Source organism: Pararge aegeria, chromosome 17 (genome assembly GCF_905163445.1).
Source record: "Pararge aegeria chromosome 17, ilParAegt1.1, whole genome shotgun sequence".
NCBI classification, from domain to species: Eukaryota; Metazoa; Arthropoda; class Insecta; order Lepidoptera; family Nymphalidae; genus Pararge; species Pararge aegeria.
Window position 1 is genome coordinate 11,818,742 of NC_053196.1, and position 23,873 is coordinate 11,842,614.

Below are 23,873 nucleotides of genomic sequence, written 5' to 3' on the forward strand. Positions count from 1 at the left end.
GATTCTGGGATTCGATGAAATAATGGACAAATTCTAATGAGATACTTTATTCTTAGATCTACATATTCTATGTCAATATAGACATAATTGTAAACATTCCTTATTGGAATTAGTACTTAATCGCAGTAAATACAAATTGTCAGTTGTTTGTTAGTATTTTTTAATTAATAATCTTAAAATAATTACATATTTGATTATCAAATAACAAGCTAAAATAACGTGCTACACTCCAATATATTGAAGTGGGGTATAGCACGCAAGTAGATAATATTTATCTTACAATCGATGCATTGCATTTAAGGTTTTTAACAGTTCAATTTAATAAAAATCAAACAACAAATGATATACAATATAATAATATATTTACTACATCATAGTATATTTACTATCATAATATATCTGGCCATCAGACCATCTTAAATGTACTTAACAGAAATGACCATGATGGAAAAAAAGTTATTATCGTTTTCTAAGGTCATTTTCATTAATGTTAAGTCCATTTTCGATGTTGCCTATAGTTTAATCAAATAATCACAGATACATTTCTGTGATTATTGTCTTGTAATAATAACTAATGTAAAATATAAAAATGTACATAAAGAACTATAACCACTAATAAACTATTAGCTACTTAACTTTTTACTTGGTACATAGTACCAAATATAATTTATACCATCACAAAAGTTAAATGTTACCTTGCAATATATAAAACAGCGTAATTGAAGTTATTAACAGTTTGGTTTGTTATTGGGAGGGCAATAGTACTTTTAATGAGTCTTATATTATTGCTAAGGTGATTTATCACATGAACACTATTTCATAACATTTTTCCTTCTGGATAATGAACACATTCATTTCAAATCATATATATTCATAAGTACATTGCTTAAAGCATTGTAAGTTACAACATTGTATTTTAATAACGATTAATATGTATATGATTATATAGAGAAAATTTGTAAATCTAACACAGCTGTGAGTTTATATTCACCTAAGGCAAAAGTTTAACGCCATAAATCACTAAGCCTTTATTTCTTTCTGTGACAGTGGAACGAAATTTGATTGTATAACGTATTTTATTAATATTTCCTTTTCAATATTTCTGTACATACATAATTTATTTCTGTAACTTGTTTTGAAAAGAATAAAACATACGTAAATTAATTGTTTGGGATTGTTTGTGAAAATTCTGTTTTATTTGTACATCCTTACATCTAAACTTAAATAATAATTAAATAAGACGCGCGCTTCTCAGAAGCGTGCGTCACGAACAATAGTGTGAATGTACAAAGTTTAAATGCCTTTACTGGCTGTAGAAGTAGAACGATGATTTTAGCAAACGCATTTGGGAGCTTAGGACAGCGTGAATGCACATGAATCATTAAATTAAATTCTAAGAAAGAATGGGAGAGAATAGCTTCTTCTGTATCGTGCAGATAATATTATAGAAAAGGTATTCCAAGAGAATAAAAGTAGCCTAACCCACTTTTTAACTACAGCAACAATAGATTTTTAATAAGAGTAGATAGGAATATAATAAGAGATAAAATAGTTAAAAGGCAATCTCATGTAAGCGGAAATGTCAAAAGCCGTACACGTTTTGACTTATACGTTTGATGAAAAGGCAACCATTACATCAATAGCTGCAGTTCATCACTTTAAAATGCATTGATCCAATGAATGTAAAACAGCAATTTCTTGAAGGAAATTGAGAATAATTCAAAGATCAAAAAGTTATTTACAATAGAGAAATTAGATTGTAATTGTCATACACAATCGTCTTTACTCGTTTATTGAAAAGTTTCCAACGATGTCAATGCATCGGACGCGGCAAAGTAGCTTCGCTGGGTCTGTACCGGTCTAAAAGAATCGCGCACATTTTTTGCGGGTCCGTTTCGTCCGGATATGTAGCCATCACTTCTGCAACTTGTGCTTCAGGGAAAATTCCCGCTAAATGAAAATGCATCCGTCGCCTTGCTTCCCAATGCTGAAGAGCCCCTTCGGAAGCGCAAGGCGATAGAGACATTCCTGCCATCCTTGGAGCTATAGCGCCCGCTGCCCCCACAGGGGCTGACGATACACGACCGGCAGTCGAGTGAAGTCTCGGGTCACAGTTCGGGTTCAGCGTTAGTTGTCGCGCAAGTTTCCTATGTGGATTTGGATCTGGCGGAGGCTGTGATGGTCCTGGGATTTGTGCTCTGTCGAAATGCGAGACGAGACTTGCGTCAGCCAACCGAGGCGTTGCTGAATGTGCTCGGGCTAATGGTTTCTTGGTATCGACCGGCCTTCCGCCCGGAGGGAGACTTAACGTGTGCAAATCGCGGGCCTTGCGTGCAGCGCGTTCGGACAGTTTCTCTGCGACTGATTTATGCGGTCGGCCAGCTCGTTCTGGGTGGTGGAATTTACACTTGTTACCGTAGGTGCACTTGCGACCGTAGGGGCACGCGGGAGGTGGGTCACTACGCGATGGTGGCGCTCTAAGGAAAGCGTCTAACGTGGGTCCCGATCTTCCTAGGGGATCATCCGGAGGCATAAATCTGTCATTAACGAACGAAAACATCAACAGACGCTCTTCGACGACCTTTCGGAATTCAGGACTTTCCGCGGCTAGGTCCCTATAATTGTCATTCGAAACGACGATTCCGTCTGTTTCAGCCGCGAGTTTTAGGATATATCTATCATCGTAGCAGATAAGTCGTTTTCCACCCACAAGACGGCTAGGTGTATAGACAAGAACGCGACTTCTTTCAAGACGTTCAAGGGCGTCGCGATCAGCTACTGGATTGTCGGGTCGGGAAGTTTCCTTTCGCCATTTTGGTACGAACACATTTATTTCTTTGTGTCCCCGTGCTCGGAACCAGTCCACACATATTTCGATACCTCTGCATGAGAATACTTCCTTGTTGCCGTGGCTGTAAAAAACATTTGTATTAGGCCTATAATGTTACAAGTCATACAAGAAAGCTGCACAGATTTGATCCATAAGGTTTGAATTATCCTCGAAATTGTTCATTACCTCATAGCAACATTGCTGCCGTCAATGACGATGTGTCTTAGTGGTGCTCGGTCAGGTAGCAGTTCAGGCTCAGCGAGGGGTGGCGGGGAAGGTACACGCGGGGGCCTCTTGGAAGCGAGGTTGATGAGTTCTGCCAGCAACTCATTCCGAGGAGGATCAGGGCCTAGCCGCTGCAAAGCAGTTCTGGCTAGCCTTTCAGAGTAACCCAATTTCACAGCGAACTCGATTTTAGCCTAGAAAAGATAAGAGCGTTCATTTATTTAGATCTAGATCTTCAATATCCATAGGTGGTCTGCTTTACACACATAACATATTTAAATTTTGGAGAAATGTGTCTTCTACTGACATTAATATAGAAATATAAATGATATAAGCAAAATTTAGCAAAAACAATGTATAGATTTATTATTATTATATATCGATTTTATTTTCTGTACGTACTTTTTCGGTTATATTTGCAATAATATATTTAATACACGTGTAATAATGTGTGTATTATAGCCTTTCGAAATTACATACATTTTAATCAAAAGGCAAAATAGCCTAATTTTTTTTTATTTTCGACAGCCGGTTGGCGCAATGGACAGCGATCCTGCTTTCGGAGTCCATGGCCGTGGGTTCGATTCCCACAGCTGGAAAACGTTTTTGTGATGAACATGAATGTTTTCAGGGTTTGGGTGTTTATCTGTATATTATAAGTATTTATGTGTATTACATTCATAAAAATATTCAACAGTGATCTTAGTAGATAGCCATAACACAAGCTTCGCTTAATTTGGCGCGAGATGGCGATGTGTGTATTGTCGTAGTAGTATAAATATTTATTTACACCTCACAGATATTATATTTTTTGTCAACACGTTCTATTTCAACACAGCGACACATCCTTTGCCCTGTGTTATGGTCACCTTTATTGGTGAAATACATCGCATAGGGATGAATACAATGCGCGAAATAAAGCATTTCTACCCTTGTCGTAGCCTTGTAGACAACGGGATCTGAGAGGTGTTATTTCGTGAAGGGACACCACGGGCACCTTTGTACTCCCGATGTCTACGCTTGAATGTGTCAGTGAGTCATTATCATCATTATTACAAACGAAATACGTCGACTACTGGACATAGGTAAGGATTTTCTCATCCTAAAGACCAGTGGCGCATGTGTCAAGCGTCTCCCTCAGAATTGCTCGATGTCTTTTTTAACTTAGATGACGGGTCTACAACGCTGCACCAGTGCGGGGATGTAGCCAATCCAGCATCTTTGGGCCTTAACGTCTACAGGTGCTTCGTACCCCGCTCATTGTCACTTTAGCTTCGCAACTTGTTCAGCTATGTCATCTTTCAGTAACACCTCATTTCGGAATTTATCTCAGGGATATTCCGAATTTTCCATAGTAAGAAGATAATGTTTCGGATCCGTTAGCCATCACTGGCTACACGCACTTCTCGTAGACTTCCGAGTTTACTTACTTGGTTCGGCTGCGGTGGTGGCGGTGCGTGAGTGACGTACTCTGCAAACTCCGCACCAAGAGTGTCGGAGGGAGTGCGCGAAGCGGCGCGGTGTCCGCCGTCATCGTCACACTCGGAGTCGTAACTTGAATCCTCGCCACGCTCACCAGCCCATCCCAACGACGACTCCACATATTTCTGGGGGAAAAAACCTAATTATTATTGCAATCTCGATCGCTTAAACTGTATGGAGTGGACTCGTGGAGTGGTTCAACTCATGCTGGTATTGCAAATATTTAATCAACTGCAACAACTTATTCGTTACTAACTTTAACCCACATTTTATCTGCGTGCTATTTAAAAAATATCGTTTACTCTATGCATGGAAAGAGCGATGTCTACCTTAAGATGAGAAAGAAGAAAAGATTTTTTCATACGTGTTTAAGAAGGAATTATTCAATGAAACACTAGCCCGAGTAGTTCCTTGTGAAAATTGTTAACAGTAACAGATATTGCTTTTAGTTTAAGATCTATAACATTAATCCAATATATGGAATCCGTAAATGATATACAAGGCAAAAGTGTAAATATGAAAGTAAAGATATTATCGCAAGTGCATGCACTATTAATGGTTAAAAATTGTGTTTTCCTTAATTTTCTTCCCAAACATTTAAGAACATTTGGTTCCCACAGCAATCGATAAACACATTTACTTCTGTACCGGCGCCAGCACAGGACAGGGTCACGAGGGCGTCGAGGCGGATCTACGGATGATCATTGACCTTTACCGCGCGCGCAAATCCTCAACGTACCGGTTATAATTCATTATTCACTATTAACGTGCCAATATACCGCCACGCTTTTACACGAACGGGTAGTTCAATGAAGCCACTGATACTTGGACCGGATGTGTGGAAATTAAACGTGACGCTTGTGTTAAATGTTTGGGGCCATAAGTTAAAAGGAAGCAAAATAGCTCATTCGAATTTGTAGAATATTCATGACATAATATAAGCTCCCACAGCATCTTTTGCATAGATATAGTATCAAGTTGATGGAAGGAAGAGGAGGAGAGTTAGTCAGAATTATTGGTCAGATTAGGTACCACGAAATATAAAATCTCAGATATAAAATGTTTATACTTTTTTTTCTATTAATCAATGTTTATTCTTGAACATTGATTGAATTGTGGAACATTCTGTTACAAATACTGTTTCACTTTTTGTTATTTTCGTAAAGTCAGGCGTAAAGAGGAAGCAAAGCAATTTATTCAAATAAGTAGAATATCGATTATATGGGTTAGGTAGCATCTGATAAACCATCACGTAGTCTATGGAAGGAAGGCGAGGATACAACTTCTTTCTTGCTGACAGTTTTAACAAATTAAATTCAGTTGATAGGTATTACCATGTTCTATTTTTCGAAAGAACTGTCAAAACACGACTCCATTCTCCATTGGTGAACATGGGCATTTTATTCAAAATTCTTTTGAAACATAGAGAACATTCTTAAAATTAATATTCCAGTTTTTGGACTTGAATGAATGCACTTTTACTGTACACCAAAGACAAAAGTACGAGTAGTTACAGAGATATACACATAGACAAAGAGGGTACAATTTGTCGGCCTTATCGCTACATGGTGGACTTGGTACATATTGGAAAATGACTCTTGAAATATAGAACATTTTGCTACAATTACCCCGCCGTTTCACTTTTCCAACACCTAAACCAGTTGTCGATTTAGCTAAAAGGTAACTATATTTGCTTCTTAGTCACGGCTACATCCGCGTTGGTGTTCGCTATCCACTTGGCCATGTTTGAGATCTAAATTCAGATTTTAGATTGCGTTACTTTTGCCAAGTTAGCAACTTGTGTTGCAACTTGCAACGCATAACTTATTGCATTATGAAATAAACTTGTAGCAAAAGTCCGCCACTTAGTCCAAATAAAATTGCGCGCGCGTGCTTTTCATGAAAAATGGTCGCAAGTGCAAAGTTTCTTCTTTATTATTGTTTGACATGACGAATGCTTTTTTTTATACGACGAAAATAAAGATTGCAAGTTTCAACTTTAAAATCATCGCGTAGTTTTATTCAGCATCATTCAGCAAGTTAGCGTAGTATATTATCAATAATTTTCTTCTACAAATATAAAGGGCAACATCAGTAACTCACTACCCGACTAAAATTAACTGCGAATAACTATTAATTCTACCTTTCTTTACTTGAAATATAGCCAATAGTATAATTGAGAAGATATCCAACAAAAATGGGTTTTACAATAAATGGACATCCTATATTTGAACTAAGAGACATTGATGTTAGATCATAAGCATTCATGAAATATTACTTCATAAGTATACCGACGTTACGCCACGTTTATAAGTGAGGCCATAAATGAAATAGAAATAGGAAGGAAGGAAAGTTGTTTTGATTTTAGGGTATTGTTTTAGTCGTGTGCAAAAGTTATTTTGATTTTAGGGTATTGTTTTAGTCGTGTGCAACAGCAAATTAACGTCTAATTAATAAACGAAGATTAAAAAATAGTAGAATATCATCACTTTAGAATCACATCACAGTAGAATATTATTACTTAAAAAATAGTACAAGAGATATTTGTTTATCCGTGCTGTACCTACTAACTTAAATACATATACGGCGTACTACATTCCTAAAGAGCGACAGGTAGTAAAACCGGTAGACCTCAATATTAACAAATTATTATATTACTATTAAAGCAGCATAAATATGTATTTAATAGTAATGTTAATAAATTAAAATTTATTATCAAAACTATATTTGGATAGTTTGGTATTGTAAAAGCCTGGATAGAAATTTTACTAGCATGAGGCATTTAGGAATTGATTGACTTTCAGTTTTTTAGTAATTCATTATAAACAGATATCCGCGTCATCCTACCGAATTGTTGTTCCACCAATTCCCGCGGTATTAAGCGACCAGTCCATGACGTCCTCTTCCAGATTACAGAAAAAAAAATTACAAAATCCGTTGAAATAAGTGATATCAATATTTGTTATGAACAAGTCTATACTACCATTAATGCAACCACGTTAGTAGTAGTTCATCATCATCAACAACCTATAACAGTCCACTGCTGGACTAAAGGCCACGCCCACGCTTAATCACCACGCTGGGCAAGCGGGTTGGTGATCGCATTATGTATGTATGATCGCAGAGGTGACAACTGTATTCTGATCTGACGTCAACACACGGCACAGTAGTTAGGAACATTTAACACAAAAATTCTATCTGGGCTTAGACAGTTACCCTTCTTCGTATTTCCATAAGGTTAGGTGCAAAAAAACTGTCTGAGAGGTCCATTTTCTATATATACAACTAAAGGAATCTATAGATGCATTTAGAAAAATAAATTGTTCACTCGTCATCCATTGAACTGTTGTTATATTATCTACACGGCAGGTTTTGTAACTGGTTGCATTTGCATAAGTTCTCATGGAATCGGATTGTTGACAACGTTCGTTAGTCCTTAGGTATAAACGATTTGCATCAACGAAGAAAGGTTATGTCGTCATCGACAGAAGTATTCGAGTAAATAATAAAACGTATTTGTAACGATTAACTTTTTTAACTAAGACAAAATTGTCAAATTTACACAGTCGTAGAAAAGGTGGAGAGTAAAGGACCACGCATTCGATCTGAGTAGATAAAATCACACATAAAAGACCCGATAAGATAATCCAAGGAATCATCAAAAATCCCTAATGAGAAGCTACTAGAATACAAACAATCATAAAAGAAAGACGTAAAGATATCACTGGCATATCGAACTATCATGTGGCAGGGCCCACTCAGCAGATGCAATTCGACCTTTGAACCTTTATTTATTTTTGGGCTATTCTTATTAACCAGGGGAAGGTACCCTTGTTTGATTGCTTTGTATATCCTCTCAAGAGTTTGATCATAAATTGAAAAATAACAAACTTCTGTTCATGAATACTCCACCTTCAGAATATGCATTCGCCATACAACTCATTTATTATATATGCTATAATAAATAGTTCAAAAAACTAAAGACCACGCTTAGAACAAACCAAACTAATTTCTAGCCTTTAGTTTATTTATAAAAGCGTGTTTTTTAAGTAATTTTTATTAGAACAAAATTATTCGGTTACCCACCATTAACTTTAAACGAGCAATTCTTGTATATATGTTATTGGAATCACGGAATCGGCTCCATCGATTTTCATGAAATTTAGTATGCACGGGGTTTTGGGGGCGATAAATCGATTTAGCTAGGATTCATTTTTAGAAAATGTCATTTTATTCGTGTTTTCTGGTAATAACCGATTTGGTGCAACGAAGTTGCACGGGTCAGATAGTTTTGTTAATATTAGATAAATCGGCTAAAGATAATGGTTGAAATTAAAATTAACATTGACTATAGATGAAAATCAGATAACAAAAATCTTATTTTGCAAATTGAAAGTTAAATAGTTTTATCAAATTAGTGTAGAGTCATCGGTCCTCGATATTTCTGCAAAGTTTGAACGGAATCAGAAGAGGGTCAGAGGGTCATAATCAAGTCCAAAGTAGTCGGTTACAAACATACAAGTGAAGCTAATAAAAACTTAGTTTCTCTAATTGTGCGCGGCAAGAAGCTAAGCAAAGCGGTATCGCGATTCTGGTAGAAAAACACAAGATTGTATATGTAGGGAAAATATAACCTCCAATTTTTTTTATTATTAAAATATATATATTCCTAGCAATAGCTAGGCATATATTTTAAAGCTATATATATATATATAAAAATGTTATGTTGGTTTGTGTACGCTTCAAAAACTCAAAAAGTTCTGCACCGATCGAGCTGAAATTTTAGCATGATATATATCCGCATCAAGGATTGTTTTTATCTATTTTTTACATAATTCTCATATCCGCGACCGCGAAAAAACATTTTTTTTAACGATCGATGTACCAGTGACCGCGCCATAAAAACACTCGCTGACATATGTAATGAATTCTTTTTTTTGTTTCTCATTTCTCAACCACTCCATAAAAATGTGCCACAGCGAAGCGTGGTAGGGTGCTACAACTAGTAAAAAATAAATAGCTAAGATAAGTTGCTTAGCTAAGTTTCTGTCTCATATTCGACAGTATCCAGTTGTTGTAAATATGGAGCGTTCACCATCGATACTTTCTAAATTGTAACATAACCAGAGTCCCCTATAATCACAGTTTTCATTTAGAGAAGACCTTCATGAAAATGGCTTACTTTCCGAGCGGAGTTAAATTTTCTTTACTCTAACACAGTATCGTCAAATAAAGGTCATTCGGTTTATGTTGCCCTAGAATCTAATATGCAAACAAATACCCATTTGCTAACTAGTCAGACAAATATGCTTATGTAAACCTACCGAAAGTTGGTATATAACTAATCTACAACTAAATCAAGCGTGTCTTTCGTACGGAGCAGCCCACATCCAAACAGTGTACCCGGAAGCACTCAGACTAGCGCGAAGCCGGATGCGACTTTCTAAAAAAATATGGTGCGCGAGATTCACCGCATTAACTCGAGATATCGATAGCCCAGCATTTTTAATACCACGTTCAGAAATATAAAGAAATAAACCTTAAGTGCCGGAACTATTATATATATCATATTGGGTCACATATAAAATTCGGTCGGAATGCCGCTTTTTACGTAAAAGAATCTATAATGAACGTGCACTTAACAGGATAATATAATGTATATAATGTTATATAAATATAATTATTAGGTTAATATATTCTTTTTAGAGACAATTTTATATAGCTATGCTGGCCTTGCTCGAAAATCAAGTAGTCTAGTATTTCGTTCCTAGTTATATAAAAGCGCTATAGTATCTTAATTGATTTTTCTTTTATATGGAGTAGTTAAAGAGTATAAAATTTCATCGCAGCGTAATTTATTTCGTTACCTTGTAAGGAAAAATAGAAAAAAAAACTAATAACAAAGCCAAAGGCATAAAAACCCATTTCCCAGCAAATTAGAACAGTCTGGCTATAAAACTCGCCATCAAAACAAAGACAGCTGACAATTGTATTACGTCTAACCGTTTGAAACTGTTCACTAAAAAACCCCATTGGAATAACCCATTCTTGATACTTACGGTCATTTACGCTGGGCTTTTTTATATTTAGTTTTATTTTTCCTGATCGAACTTTGAACAAAGCGAACTTATAAAACGGGAGCAGCATGCTAACTATTTGTTAAGTGTGAGATATTGGAAAACGTGAAGGTCAGATACAGGTATAATAGTTTCGCACTAACTATTCAAATGAAATAGTACCGTTTACTTATACGCATTGTTGTTTTCATTGATTATACAGACGATTGTGATCAATCTTTTAATACGCAACAGGCGGTATGAGATACGTATCTGTGCATACCTTCGCTAGGATTATCGCTAAAGCAAAACTATGTAGGATTAAGACATTAAAATATAATATAACAGCACTCTCAGGAGATCATTCAGGGGTCGTGGGGGCATTTATTAAACTATGGTTTTAGTGTGATAGTGGGGCCAATTTTGTTGTTCAAAAATCTTCTCATAAGTTCCAACAAACACAAGTAGGTACTTAACGTATGGACATTAATGCTTTGATATGTGTTTCAATATATTGAATAAAATGCAGTTACATTAATCCGAGAGAACTTAGACAATTATAAGAGAGGAAGTTTGTTTTAATGCTGAATGTCTCTCATTATTTATTTTTATCTTCTCTGAGTATGGAGACCTGCAAGTCGTTCTGTGGTAAATCCATAATTATATTACTAACTCAATAACATTCAGTATTTTAGATGCGTGGTTACTACACCTATCCCTATGAATTGGGATATTTAGAAAAGTCTAAATTCAGATCAAGTGATTTTTTTAAGTGATCAATGTTCTATAATCATTTACAAAAATTTAAAGATTAATGTGCAGATAAAGGTTTTTTCTTTTCAATTCACAAATTCGATATTATGTTATCGTTTATATAGATCACGTTAAAAGAAGGACAAAACGAACGGATTGAACCTTGACAAAAAAATAAGACAAAAAATCCGCATTGACAAAACAGTTAATTGCCTTGATTTCTTCGCGACCCAGTTTAATTTTGGAGGCCAAATAAATCGTTTGTGAACCAGTGGTGTAACATAACGTATACATGTCGACGTTTATGATGAACTTACTTACAACATATTGCGAATACAATAAAGATTACGTTACAGTAGGGTTTTTTTTTGTGTTGGGGCATTTATCAACTGATGACCGTCTGTTCTTCAGTCGTATACTTAATCTACAAACAAAATATGTTATCGCGTCCCAAACAGTTGACTTCGGCTCCGCTGGGATAGATCTAGCTGTCAAAAGATCAACCTGATTTTTCCGTTCGAAAGTTTTTGTCGATTAAGAAATCGAACAAGATCCTGTTAATACAGTTTCACAGTGGGATTCAGAGGATAATATTATAGTCCAGTACTTTAAAAACTCTTAACTCAAGCTCGATGAACTAATTGAAAGTTTTAAACATAAGGATCAGAGAATAACATATTAGAAGTATTTCACTTTTTAATTACCTTAGCTAGATTATAATACTAAAATGTAGTTTTCTAATCCAGTATGTTGTCAATTATAATTAATTAACCAAGTAATGTTCTACTGACATACAAAATATTTACAAGCCCGTAGAAACAGAGGTTATCGAACATACGTCATTCATTTTCACTGACGTCTATTGTACCTAATCTATTTTAATTTGCGTGTTGTCTATTACGTTTAAATGGGAACATTACGCACGTTTATTTGTAAACAAAATAATAGCGAATTAAACATAATAATCGCAAATTAAATTTAACGCCAATCTTAACTGTAAAGTATTAATTTTAAGTGCACGTTGTCAATTAATTCGTCACTCGCTGCTAAAATTATTTTTTTAGTTTAAAGTTAGATTAACTAGGCGGTTATTTTTACCGGGAATCGAATAGAACATGCTATCCATATTAAGGCAACATGTTTGATTTGAATCACGAATATGATAAAAAAAATTTTAGACTTCTGGGTCAAGAAATTAATTAACAGAAATAGCTAATTCTCGCCTCGGAGAAAGTGAATATTGGTAACGATACAGAAGACAAAAAATAAGCAGCACTAACAATTAAGGAATGGCAGATGCAGAAGTTTAGCATAACTATAACTAGCTTTCGATTAAAAGTTTATGATACATAAATTATGTTCATGAACAGAACTGTACTCATTAAAAACATTATTATCGCAACAGAAACTGCCTAGACTGGAAAGTAAATAGGTAAGAGTATCTATCTTGTAATGAGGCCCGCTTCAGCGGATGCACTTCGACCCTCCAGGATCTTTAGTGCTCAAGTAGGTAAGAGTAAGTAAGGCGGATAACTTAATCCACAATCATGTCACCAGAAGCTAAAGAATTGTTAAGTGTAAGTTATAAGCGATTATAAACAACAATAAAATTTTATATTTAGATTTCCGAAAACAATTTCATCAAGCTTGTGTAGCTTACCAATAGGTAAGCTAACAAAGTTCAAGCCAACCAAGGAAAGTAATATTTATTTAATCAATGTCTCTGATCAGTTAATCTATGGTCTGGTTTAGGTTTTATTACAGTGCGTTATCGATTTCTGGCATACGCTTTTAGTTCCCACTAAATCTGTCAGAGAACCAATGATTACTACTTAAATTAATCTTCTTAATTTCATTACCAAAATTAAAGCCAAATTAATACCTTTGCTGGGGCCAAGGCTTCTCTCCCATAGTAATATAAGAGGGATTTATATAGATATATGTTCAGACGTTAAAGAAAAAAGGAAAAAATTACGTCCCTAACGCCTATTATGAAGGAAGAAGAAATAAATAAATTAGTTTTCTATCTTCTATCTTATACTCGTCAAATATTAATTACTGTACTACTCTAAAATGATTTTAAACATGCCTATTGTACTTGCTGCATAGTGCGTACTATTTAAGCGGTTTTTGTTAGTAAATACAATTAATAGCTAACAAAGCCGGATGCCGCACATCATACAAAGCAACGCGCAACGGTTGCTTTGACAAAACAAAGCCATAAATCCGTTCATTGCATCGCTTCGATTACATATCGGCTACAAATAGTTCCGTTCACCCTTGGAGAAATTGTACCGCGCGATTCTTGTAGAGATAAGAACGGCCAATGGAATAGAAGTATATAGGCGACGTCGGCTCATGCGATATTTCGTCAGAGACCAACAGGATGCGAGCGTACGATACATATTTGACATTACTGATAGGGTTGACAATTGCCTCTTACATTTTATCCAAGCTAATGTATACTTTTATAATACTTATTTTCCAGCCATAAAGCTTTAGTATCTTCATGGCAAATGAGAAATCTGAAATATCTACCTACTGAATTCTTAGATGCAGACCAAAGTTCATTTGATTGCAGAAGTGCATAAAAAGATCATTGATACTTTAATTCCAATTAATCTTTCAATACCAATTAATGGAGGAAGTAAAATATAGCATTATAGTTCGAATAATAAAAAATATGTACTAAAAAAACCCATCTGGCATAGAGCTCGTGATTAAAGTGAAATTTCTAAAATTAATTCTAGTTAAAATTATTTTTAAATTATACTTTTTAATCAGACGTCGTCGAACGTGCTTAATATATTACGACATTTATTAAACGTGCGAATTAAGTTGCTCAATTATTGTCATCTAAAAAATTATTGAATCTCAGGCTCAGAACTACATTTCACAGAGACAACCCTGCTAACGAAGATATATTCTTTTATTTTTTCTTTAATCATTATTCACTGAATGATGTTTTAAGGTGAATACGTGAAATAATAAATATAATATAATTCTATATGCTGGTTAATCGTTAAGGTGAGATATATGAGGTTAAATATGGCTTATTATGTCTACGATGAAACTAAAAGGTATTTCTAATACACAGACTTTATATCAGATTACACAGATTTAATAATCATACCTAATTGACTCACTAAAAAGTTAGAGGATGTGGCCAAAAAACTGCAGTAATTATATATTAACCAAATGACTAATCATTCAATTATTCTTATAAGAACTCTTATATCTCTAACGAAAATCTCTGTACGATTTATAATATAGTGTACAGATAAAACATAATTCAAAATTCAAAAAACGAAGTTGTTTAAGGGTAAGTTGAGTAGCTAAAAAGTACCTATATTATTATTAGTTAGTACTTTGGTAAATCAGAAGCTCATTTAGTCAGGAAGAACTTTAACAGTAAATTGAAGACTGAAGAAGGATACTAAACAACGGAAACTAAAGTATTAGTAGTTCTTGGAAAAAGTACTTACTTTCGCGACTTACTATCAGGCGTGTAGCAGTAACTATAGCCTTCGTTTAAACCAAGTCTTGACAAAAGACCATAGCATTAATCTCAATACTCGTAATATGAGATTGATATTCAATTGTGAAAGAAGATTGATTGAAGATTTAAAGAAATTGTCCCTAGTAGTAGTGCGTCACTGACCGCGGATTTTGTAGTGAACATAGATTACGCGTCTAACACAATTCTTAGATAACCTACAATATTGTCTCCAAGGCAATGTTTTGATGAGCATCGCGATAGTATAAGTGGTTCCGGGATTATAAACGGTTGAATGAGTCTACCAAACATTATTTAGCTATGAAAGAACAAGGGCGCTAAGCAGAAATGTATTACCCATGTGGAAGAGGAAGAAAACTAACGGATATTCTTTGAGACAAAAAAACAAAAGGAGTAGACGGTGAGATGGCGGGTAATAGAAATGAGTGGAAGGAGAAGACATGTTGGGAAGACCACACTTAACGTAGAAGGGGAAACGTTATTTAAATGAAAGGCAAAGGGAAATTTACTTAACAAAATATTATATATTTATTTATTTATTTTACATCTAGATAGAACTACATAATTTATGGATAACTATAAGACAAATGAATGAAAGATGACACTAAACACAAAAGACATGATATTAATATATTGTGTTTTATAGTGATACTCTGCGAATATTCAAGTAAAGGCCATTCAATATTATGATGGATGAAGACGAAGCTAGAAGGTTTCTTTGGTACTATTATTTTATGTTAAATATATAAAGCAAAATAACTTAGGTATATTTTAACTATTATATTCATGTATGCGTTTATCAAACCAACATATAAATAAGAATTATTAATCATGTTATATCATAAACGTAAAGCTGTGTGAGGGCCACTAGCTCATGAATAATTTATAGAAATTATATATGATGACGTCATATAAGCTAATGGATGGCCTTCTATCTGGTGCTAATATCAATGAGAAATATTCGAATTGTTTAAAAAGTATTAATTATATAATGTTCTATTGCACGAAGATAATCGTTGCATCTGCCAAATAAATAAGTAAAGAGAAGTGAATTAAAATTTAAAATTTGACTATTTTGATGTTACATACCATTTGAATTTGAAAAGCGGTTCATTTACATGCCCTATTTATTACTTTCTGATAAAGAATAAACCGCAGCAATTTATTTTCATGGTGACAACATAAATAGTTCTAAAAAACCTCAATAGTTTTAAGTAACTGTACAATAATTGATGGTCGTGAAATAAACTTCGTCTGTATATAAAACCAATCAAAGTAATTACTAATGGAACAATTTAAAATATGTACATGTTTTCTGATTTAGTAGTATAAACAATACTATAATTGACCAGAGGCAATAAAAATGCATTTAACAATGTTAAAAAAATTAACAAGTCCACGGGTTATCCTTATTAAATTAAGTTAATCCTTTTAAGAAGATTTATAAGTTCGTCTTCGAGGCAATTATTAGATTTATAATATTAGATGCATACTAATACCTTACTACCCAATCACCAGCCGAACAGACAATCATTACATCAGAGTTAACAATCGTACCGGATACACCTTTATACGTTCCAACAAATATTAGAAGGTTACCGCACAACACTTTATCACAATGATCATTATGTTCTTTTCGTCACCAACTGTTGCTATCCGACATCCGTATTTGAATTCGAAAGAAAAAGCTACATTAAAATCATACTACATTTATCTCTCAATTTTCGTTTATTGCTGATTAATCCATCTTTAATATGATAGGACACGAAATTCATCATGATTTTGAATTTAAACATTTAGAAGTAAATGTGTATGATTGTATCGTGCATCTTCGACAATAAACTAATTGCTAAGATCAAATTTTTATTCCCTGAAACTATTTACTCACATATCTGACTAATTTAAACCCTAAAGTCTTGTGATGCGATGATGTGACATAATTATATACTAATACAAAAATAGATTGAACGTTTTATATTCTGAAAGAGGAACCTTACGGTCCTGTTAAAGATTTTTTAAAGTATCTTATCGACCTACTAAAAGCGGGCAAGATTTGTCCCAAAAAAGTTTTTGATTAAGAGCATTTGATATCTTGAAAGAATGCAAGGCAAAAACCATTTAAAAATAGTTTCTTAACATTTCACTTCTTTAAATTAAATAACTAATTTAGTTGAGACAACGCTGCTTAGGCTACGCAAACAATAATGGTTGCCCTTATTTTTACTTCGCTAATACCGTCGTCTAAGATCCGTACTAAACAGGTCATTTTAGTTTGAATGGCAATCTACTTATTCTATAAGGAAATTTGGCAGCTTAGTTCCGCATGCGTTTATTACGTGGAATATCCTCGAATATGATCCTATTACACGAATAATATATTTGAATATATATATTTGGACCTAATTCTAATACCTTTGAACTTAATTCTAATTATAAGACATAAGTTAATAATATATGATTTATAGTCTTAGTTTGTTTTATGAGTGGGTGAAGCAGAATTGGTATCAGTGCTTGACTTATCAATCAAACAAGATAAGTAACTCATTGTCGGAGCCAGCTATTAAAAATTGAAAGTAGAACTAACTATAAGCTTCCTTGCTATGCATACTGCCGGAGTATCTAATTCTAAACCATGAAGTGAAGTGGTTCATTAATTAAACTAGCCATAAAGCTTTAAAACGTCAAATTTACATATTCATGAGCCAGTTTTCAAACGGCAATTGCCTCTCGGCAGGAGAAAATGACGTATCCGGCTATATTGGGCACTCGATATTTCTAACAGTTAATAGATGCGGTAAACTCTTTAGGTTTAAGTGAGTTACATTATCCAATTTAATTTCAGTCGTAGGAATTAGGATAAAATATTTGATGTAACTTCATCTATTATCACTCACCTTATATATATTAAAGGGAAGAATAAGATTAAGCAAAATTACTCGTCGTTCATTAGTAACACAGACGTGGAAATCTTAGAAAAACTACATAATATATTTTCATGTTAAATTAATCCATTAAATTCGAATCCGTGATCGGATGTCGTGGATAACGAGTGAATATAAATTACTGGAGCCGCTTAGACAAGTGAAAGTCCGCTATAATATCCAACTTCTGACCAACTGTCGCAAATACGTGTACTGGTAACAGATCAAGATGGAATATAAGTTAGAAATAAATTTTAAACCTATTTCTAATCAACTACAAGATTATGAATTTAACATTCTAGTGAGAATATTTTTTTCTAAAAGGCAACGCGAATTCCATCTTCCAATTCCCAAAAAAAATTATAATTTATATTATCAAAAAAAAACTTTTTTACACCATCTGTTTATACACAAGTTCCTGTTGCAACAAGGAACTTTCTATCCAAATAATTGAATGTTTACTTTCGGTTTCATACAATCACTAATTGATCCATCAGCTGTTATAAGCAGAAGAAAAATAAATACGTTAGGCTTAAAATTATGTCTTGCCTGTTCATATTTGATCTTTTTAATTTGTTTTTATTAATTAATTAGTATATTAATTAATATACACAAATAAATAAGATCAAATATATTATTTTGTATTCAATTAAAAATATACACATAGTTAACGAGATCTTTTTTCGCTAATTATCAAATAGTTTATCAGATGTCACCAGGTTTGCAAATAAAACTATTACGTTTTTTATCAAGCAAATATTCATATTTCCTAGTACTTAGAGAACTGATACGTAATGGTGATTTTGTTGTTCGTGATACTTTCATGCAATAAAAATGAAGTAATTATAAAACAACAAAATAGGTTGTAAAGTAACTGATGACAAAAGACCGGTATCATGGTGGGATCAGGCTGACAAGCGGATAATTGTTTTGCAACTAAGTACTATTGTTTGAAAATCTACGTGTATTTTACGTTTTATAATGACTAGGTATTACTTAGTTATATTATAGGTATATGAATGTTTTGAGAGTAATGGTAGACCGTAACATTTTGCATTGTTTAAAAATATAGGTAGCCATTATGTATCCCACTTTTGGGCAGCGATTAGAGCCCATGGTTACCCTATATATTGTTGCAAAATGTACATTATATAACTGCTCTTCATTTAGTTTGTACGTATCACAGTTTAATGATAAACGATAGTGACATAACTTTATTAAAAGTACAACTATTACGTGACATAAGTAAGTAGAGACAATTTTACACTTTCGTTGTGCATGATGTTTTGAAAAAATAACTTATCTTAAATTTTTAGTTATCTTAGAAAATCTTTACTACTAAAACAAAACACAGATGCAGATGCCAAGCCTTCTGTGAAAAATCACTTACCGAAAAGTGTGTCCTGTTCGATACGTAGTGCAAATAACTATACATAATATGTATACACGTTCGTTACGTAGTTATTTATCAATATTTGAACAATGTCGATGTTAATTAGCATACCTAGATGACGTTAACGAACCGGCTCTACTTCCGGGATCGTTATATCGTATCGTCGTGAATGAACATCATTACAATGCGACGTTGCGTACATCGCTTTGTGAAACTCAGTGTGTTACACACAATATCCGTGACGTGAAATTGTAAGCTTAGTAGGGATAAGGCGATAGACGGGCTACGCGCTCACCTGGGAGTTTTCAATCGCGTACATAATAAATGCGAGTTAGTGCGCGCGCTCGAAGCCGACGCATGGCATCACGCGCGATTGCGGCGTGTATCGCGGCAAGACTAGCGAGTGAGGCGGATAGCGAGCGCTAGCTGCGCGGGCGCATAGCATACGCACACCTCCACGCATGGGCCCGTTGAGTGAAGGGGAAGCGGGGCACGCGAGATCCGGGTTGCGCGCCCACTGCAGCGGGCGGCCCCCAAACAAGCGCCGAGCGCACTGCTGACCTCTGTCATGCGAATATGGCTGGCGGGCCGTGCATCCGACTTAATATGTCGCATCCTAAACTGCTAAAGTTTTAGACTTTCGTCGAAAAAAGACAGCCCATCAATACCTATAATTTTTTTGCCTGCATTTTTTTTTGCATGGTGTACCAATAATTTTGCCATCTTTCTTCGTCGTTCATTCGACACCAGCACAGCTAGGTTCACGCATGGGCGGGAGTCATTTTTCTCCATCAGTTTTATCAACTCTCCGAGCATTGGCGCACAAGTGGAACTAATATTCAAATAATATGTTCCCGGTTGCTGTGTTTTGGCAGGAGATGTAATCGGGGGATATCATTTTTGTTTTGTAAATTAAAAGGTTTGCAGCTAATAAACATCAGCAGGACTAGCACAGGCAGCAGGGCACAGCCAGGAGACAAACATTATATACCCTGACAAGGGATATAATTAACGTGTTCACCTGCTAAAGGACTAGAACATGGAATAGGAGAAGTTTACCCCCGTAGTTTATATATTATTTCCAGTGCTCTGAAAGTTGATAAAGCTGTGGGAGAAGAAAAATTTTGTATCCTTTCCCCGGAGATATAATTGCCTCCTGCCCATGGTAGCCGGTTGTAGCACCGTCACCGGGGGATACGGAGGAACGCAAATACTCTCCTGGAGTTATGCCCCAGGGCTTGACTACATCGGGAGAGAGGAAGTGTATCGCTATATTTATTACTAGCGGATGCCCGCAACTTCGTCCGCACTAGTTTTTATTTTTAAAGCATCCCTTAGGAACATTTTACTTAGGAGATGTGGTTCTACAGATATTTTTAAGTTCTTAATTTTGAAATTGGGTGTAGTTTATTAAATATTTAATTAAGTGTATCTGTGAAAATAAATGTTTGGTTTGGGAGTAGTAAAAAATAAGCATATAGAAAATTCCTTTTATAATATTGGGACAACATGAATGATATAAAGCCTGTACAAAATTTAAATAATAAAACCAATTAAAATATTAAAAAATATTAAACCTCCTGCTAAGTTTGTTGTGAACTCTTCAAAGTCAAAGTCAAAGTCAAAAATATCTTTATTCAAGTAGGCCCACAGGTAGCACTTTTGATGCGTACATAAGAACCACACGGTAGTGAGATGATGGCGATAACCACATTCGTAAACTTAAAACTAAAGCTACGAGGGTTCCAAACGCGTCCTGGTCTAAGAAGCCCACAACAAACTTAGCCGGGTGTTTTTTTTTTTTTTGTTATCACCATCTCACAATGTCATTTTAAATTATTAGAAGAGCAACCTGGTTAGAGCAATAATTTACACCCAAGCTTTTTTATTGTTTACGTAGTCCTTTATTCTATAATAGGACTTTTCTATAAGCTTACGTTTAATACAAACTTTGAGCTTTTTAAGAGACATCTCCTCTCCAGAGCATGATTTTAATGTACCTAGACTTAGTTTTAAGTTAACTAATGTAGTTATCAACATTACCTCCCCATAATGGTAATATGTATAAATGATTCATGTGATAGGTCTACATGAATAAAACCTTTTTGAATTTGAATAAATAAAAATGCAATAAAACTCAATCACCTTCTCTATAATAGGAAATAATTTAGCACAAACAACTTAATTCTTCTCTCAAGATTTTGGTTAGTTTCAGAAGTTATATCCAGGTATAAGTCAAATATGCTTAAATTATGCTATATTTAGTTTATAAATAATTTCATTTATAAAAATCTGATAATATTTGATACACACTCACACACACACACACAATAAGAGCAGTATTCTGATTAAATTGATTAAAAATAATAAAACAACTAACACCAGTAAACACTAGATTGTAATTGCCTAGGTGATCAGTTTTATAGCAAACTACCTTATATGTGGCACTTATTACTAGTTAGAAAAATAAAGATTGCATCTGTAATTCTTGTGAAAGGAAATTATAAGAACATAGTAATATGATATGAAACATTAAAAATTGGAATGGAAATTTTCGTGCAGTTCATACCAATAAGAATATTAGCTTAGTGACAAGATTGCAAGATGGTCACTTAGCATCCTATGTTATTAAGTTGTAGTTGTTATCTCTATTTTTGTTTCCTCTCACAATGAAATAATAAAAGATAACATTGTGTTTTTATTAAGCTGCAAAAATATATGATACGGGAAGTCATACCTATATTGATGTGGGTCATGGAGTTTTATTGTTAAATACTTCTGAATCCATGCAATCCCACAATGTGCTTTTCACAAACATTTTTCTCTATATCTTAGAGGTTATGTCAACTCAACTTCGCTAATAAATATTGTTGATTACAGAGGCAATACCTTACTATATAGTTATTTATTAAGTTAATTTCTGAGTGAGATTTATTACATATTTGTATGTATGCATCAGTGCTTTGTATGGGTATATTTGACTAAAGAAATAATTGACTAGAATCTTAGTTGCAACTAATTAATAGTATCTGTTGTTTTTTATCATATTTATGGAAATAAATTGATCACATTTCAATTTATGTTATAATTTTTATAGCAGGCAATTTCAAACTACATATATACTGATCCAATTATTCATTCTAATATCAGCATTTCAATAATTCCCATTTGTTTTTGTGGCATAAAAGGAACACACTTTTACATTTTGAATACAGTATGGACTTAAAGCTAGTTGGACAAGCTTAATAGCTAAGTTCTTAGAAAAAGACATTCCCTAGCCTTTATGTAATCATTTAATACTGTTCATAATATTTCAATGAGATTGTTTAGTTAAAACTTTAAATTATAGATAATTATGTCTCCAAAATGTCATTCAATAATTGACTTTTAAAGTCTACAGTTAAAGTAGGTACCTAAATAAATTTAAATCATCTGAAATTGAGTCGTGCACTACGTTTTTTTTAATTTCTGATGTTGGGCAAGCCATAGCTGCCAAATAGAATTAGTTTAAGTGGCTTACCTGAATTCGGTCGACAAGTTCGCGTGAATTGAAGTTATTGTCTGCAGGATTCAGATTAATAATAACATTGAAGTAGACAAACTCTTGTTTCTCACTCGTGTCCCCACTTTTATTTTCAGAAAGCGTAACATAGTAAAAAGTTTCCACCAAATTAAGATATTTACTATAAAATTCGTTAAGGCACGACCGAGGAACTGATATGAACAGCTGCGATTCTTTTGACATATTTCGATAGGTGCCGCGATATAAATCACGTACTAAAATCGCTATTTAATTGCATAATTTATATCAAACGTTAACATCATTTAATTTTTTCACACAACACAGCTCACAGGTTTCTGCACACAAACTTTTTCTTGACAATTGATGTTAGCTTAACAGATGACAATGACGTTGTCACTTTGTTTTTTTTTTAATAACTTGGCTTTACTGCTTTGCGTTCTATCATTTTTAAACGTTGCCGTCACAAAGCATAGGCTCCATAGACCTTTCCACACCTCACCTCCTTATTAGTAATAACCGCTGACCTCTCTATAGTCTAATAGAGGTCATTAGTAATCACAGAATCATGAGTATACTAATGTCCATAACATAAGCCAATGCATCAAATGTAAAAAAATATACCCGTTACGACATTTCAGTTTTGCTCGCAATATTTTGACTTTTCTTTTAAACAATTTAGTCACAAAAATCTTATTTTCCAAAAGTAAAACTATTAAAGTTTATAATTAACACAAAACTATTTCATTGTAAATTAGTTCACGTTTATGATCTATCAAAAAAACTGGTAAGAATCGGATACCTCTATAGATAGAATCGGAAAATAAAAACACAGACTACTAACCTAATTGGAGTTTGACATATAGAGTTTGAATGAACCCTTATTCCTGTGAAATGAAAAGTCATCATAGGGTAGATGTATGGAGGGTAGAGGTAAGGAGAGTCATCTGTGTATATGAAAAAGTGTCGTCACAATGTATTAAATTAGGATGGCGCCACATTTGCATCAGGGTAACTCTTAAAAGAAGCGCCAAATATAAATATTGTTAGAGTAGGCTTGAAAAATAAACAAGGAAGTATGGAGATACAAGGAAGTAAGGTTATATATATATTTACCACAATATTTTGTACAACGTAAGTTGTTGAAATTCTCAATAATTAACTACTTTAGTCGAT

At 34.1% G+C, this 23,873-nt stretch overlaps 1 protein-coding gene across 3 annotated transcripts; it reads right to left on the reverse strand.

Annotated features, from left to right (window-relative positions):
* Positions 1 to 340: 340 nt before the first annotated feature.
* LOC120630959 (probable ribonuclease ZC3H12B) lies at positions 341 to 23,109 on the reverse strand. Of its 3 annotated transcripts, none has more exons than XM_039900328.1 (4): positions 22,698 to 23,109; positions 4,486 to 4,662; positions 3,017 to 3,249; positions 341 to 2,912 (listed from the first exon to the last, which is right to left on the reverse strand). In XM_039900328.1, the coding sequence occupies exons 1-4, from the start codon at positions 22,920 to 22,922 to the stop codon at positions 1,814 to 1,816; spliced, it is 1,734 nt and encodes a 577-aa protein (XP_039756262.1). In that variant the 5' UTR covers positions 22,923 to 23,109; the 3' UTR covers positions 341 to 1,813. The 3 variants fall into 3 exon arrangements, with proteins under 3 accessions (XP_039756262.1, XP_039756264.1, XP_039756263.1); XM_039900330.1 differs by lacking the exon at positions 22,698 to 23,109 and adding an exon at positions 19,473 to 19,667; XM_039900329.1 differs by lacking the exon at positions 22,698 to 23,109 and adding an exon at positions 19,175 to 19,442.
* Positions 23,110 to 23,873: the final 764 nt, after the last annotated feature.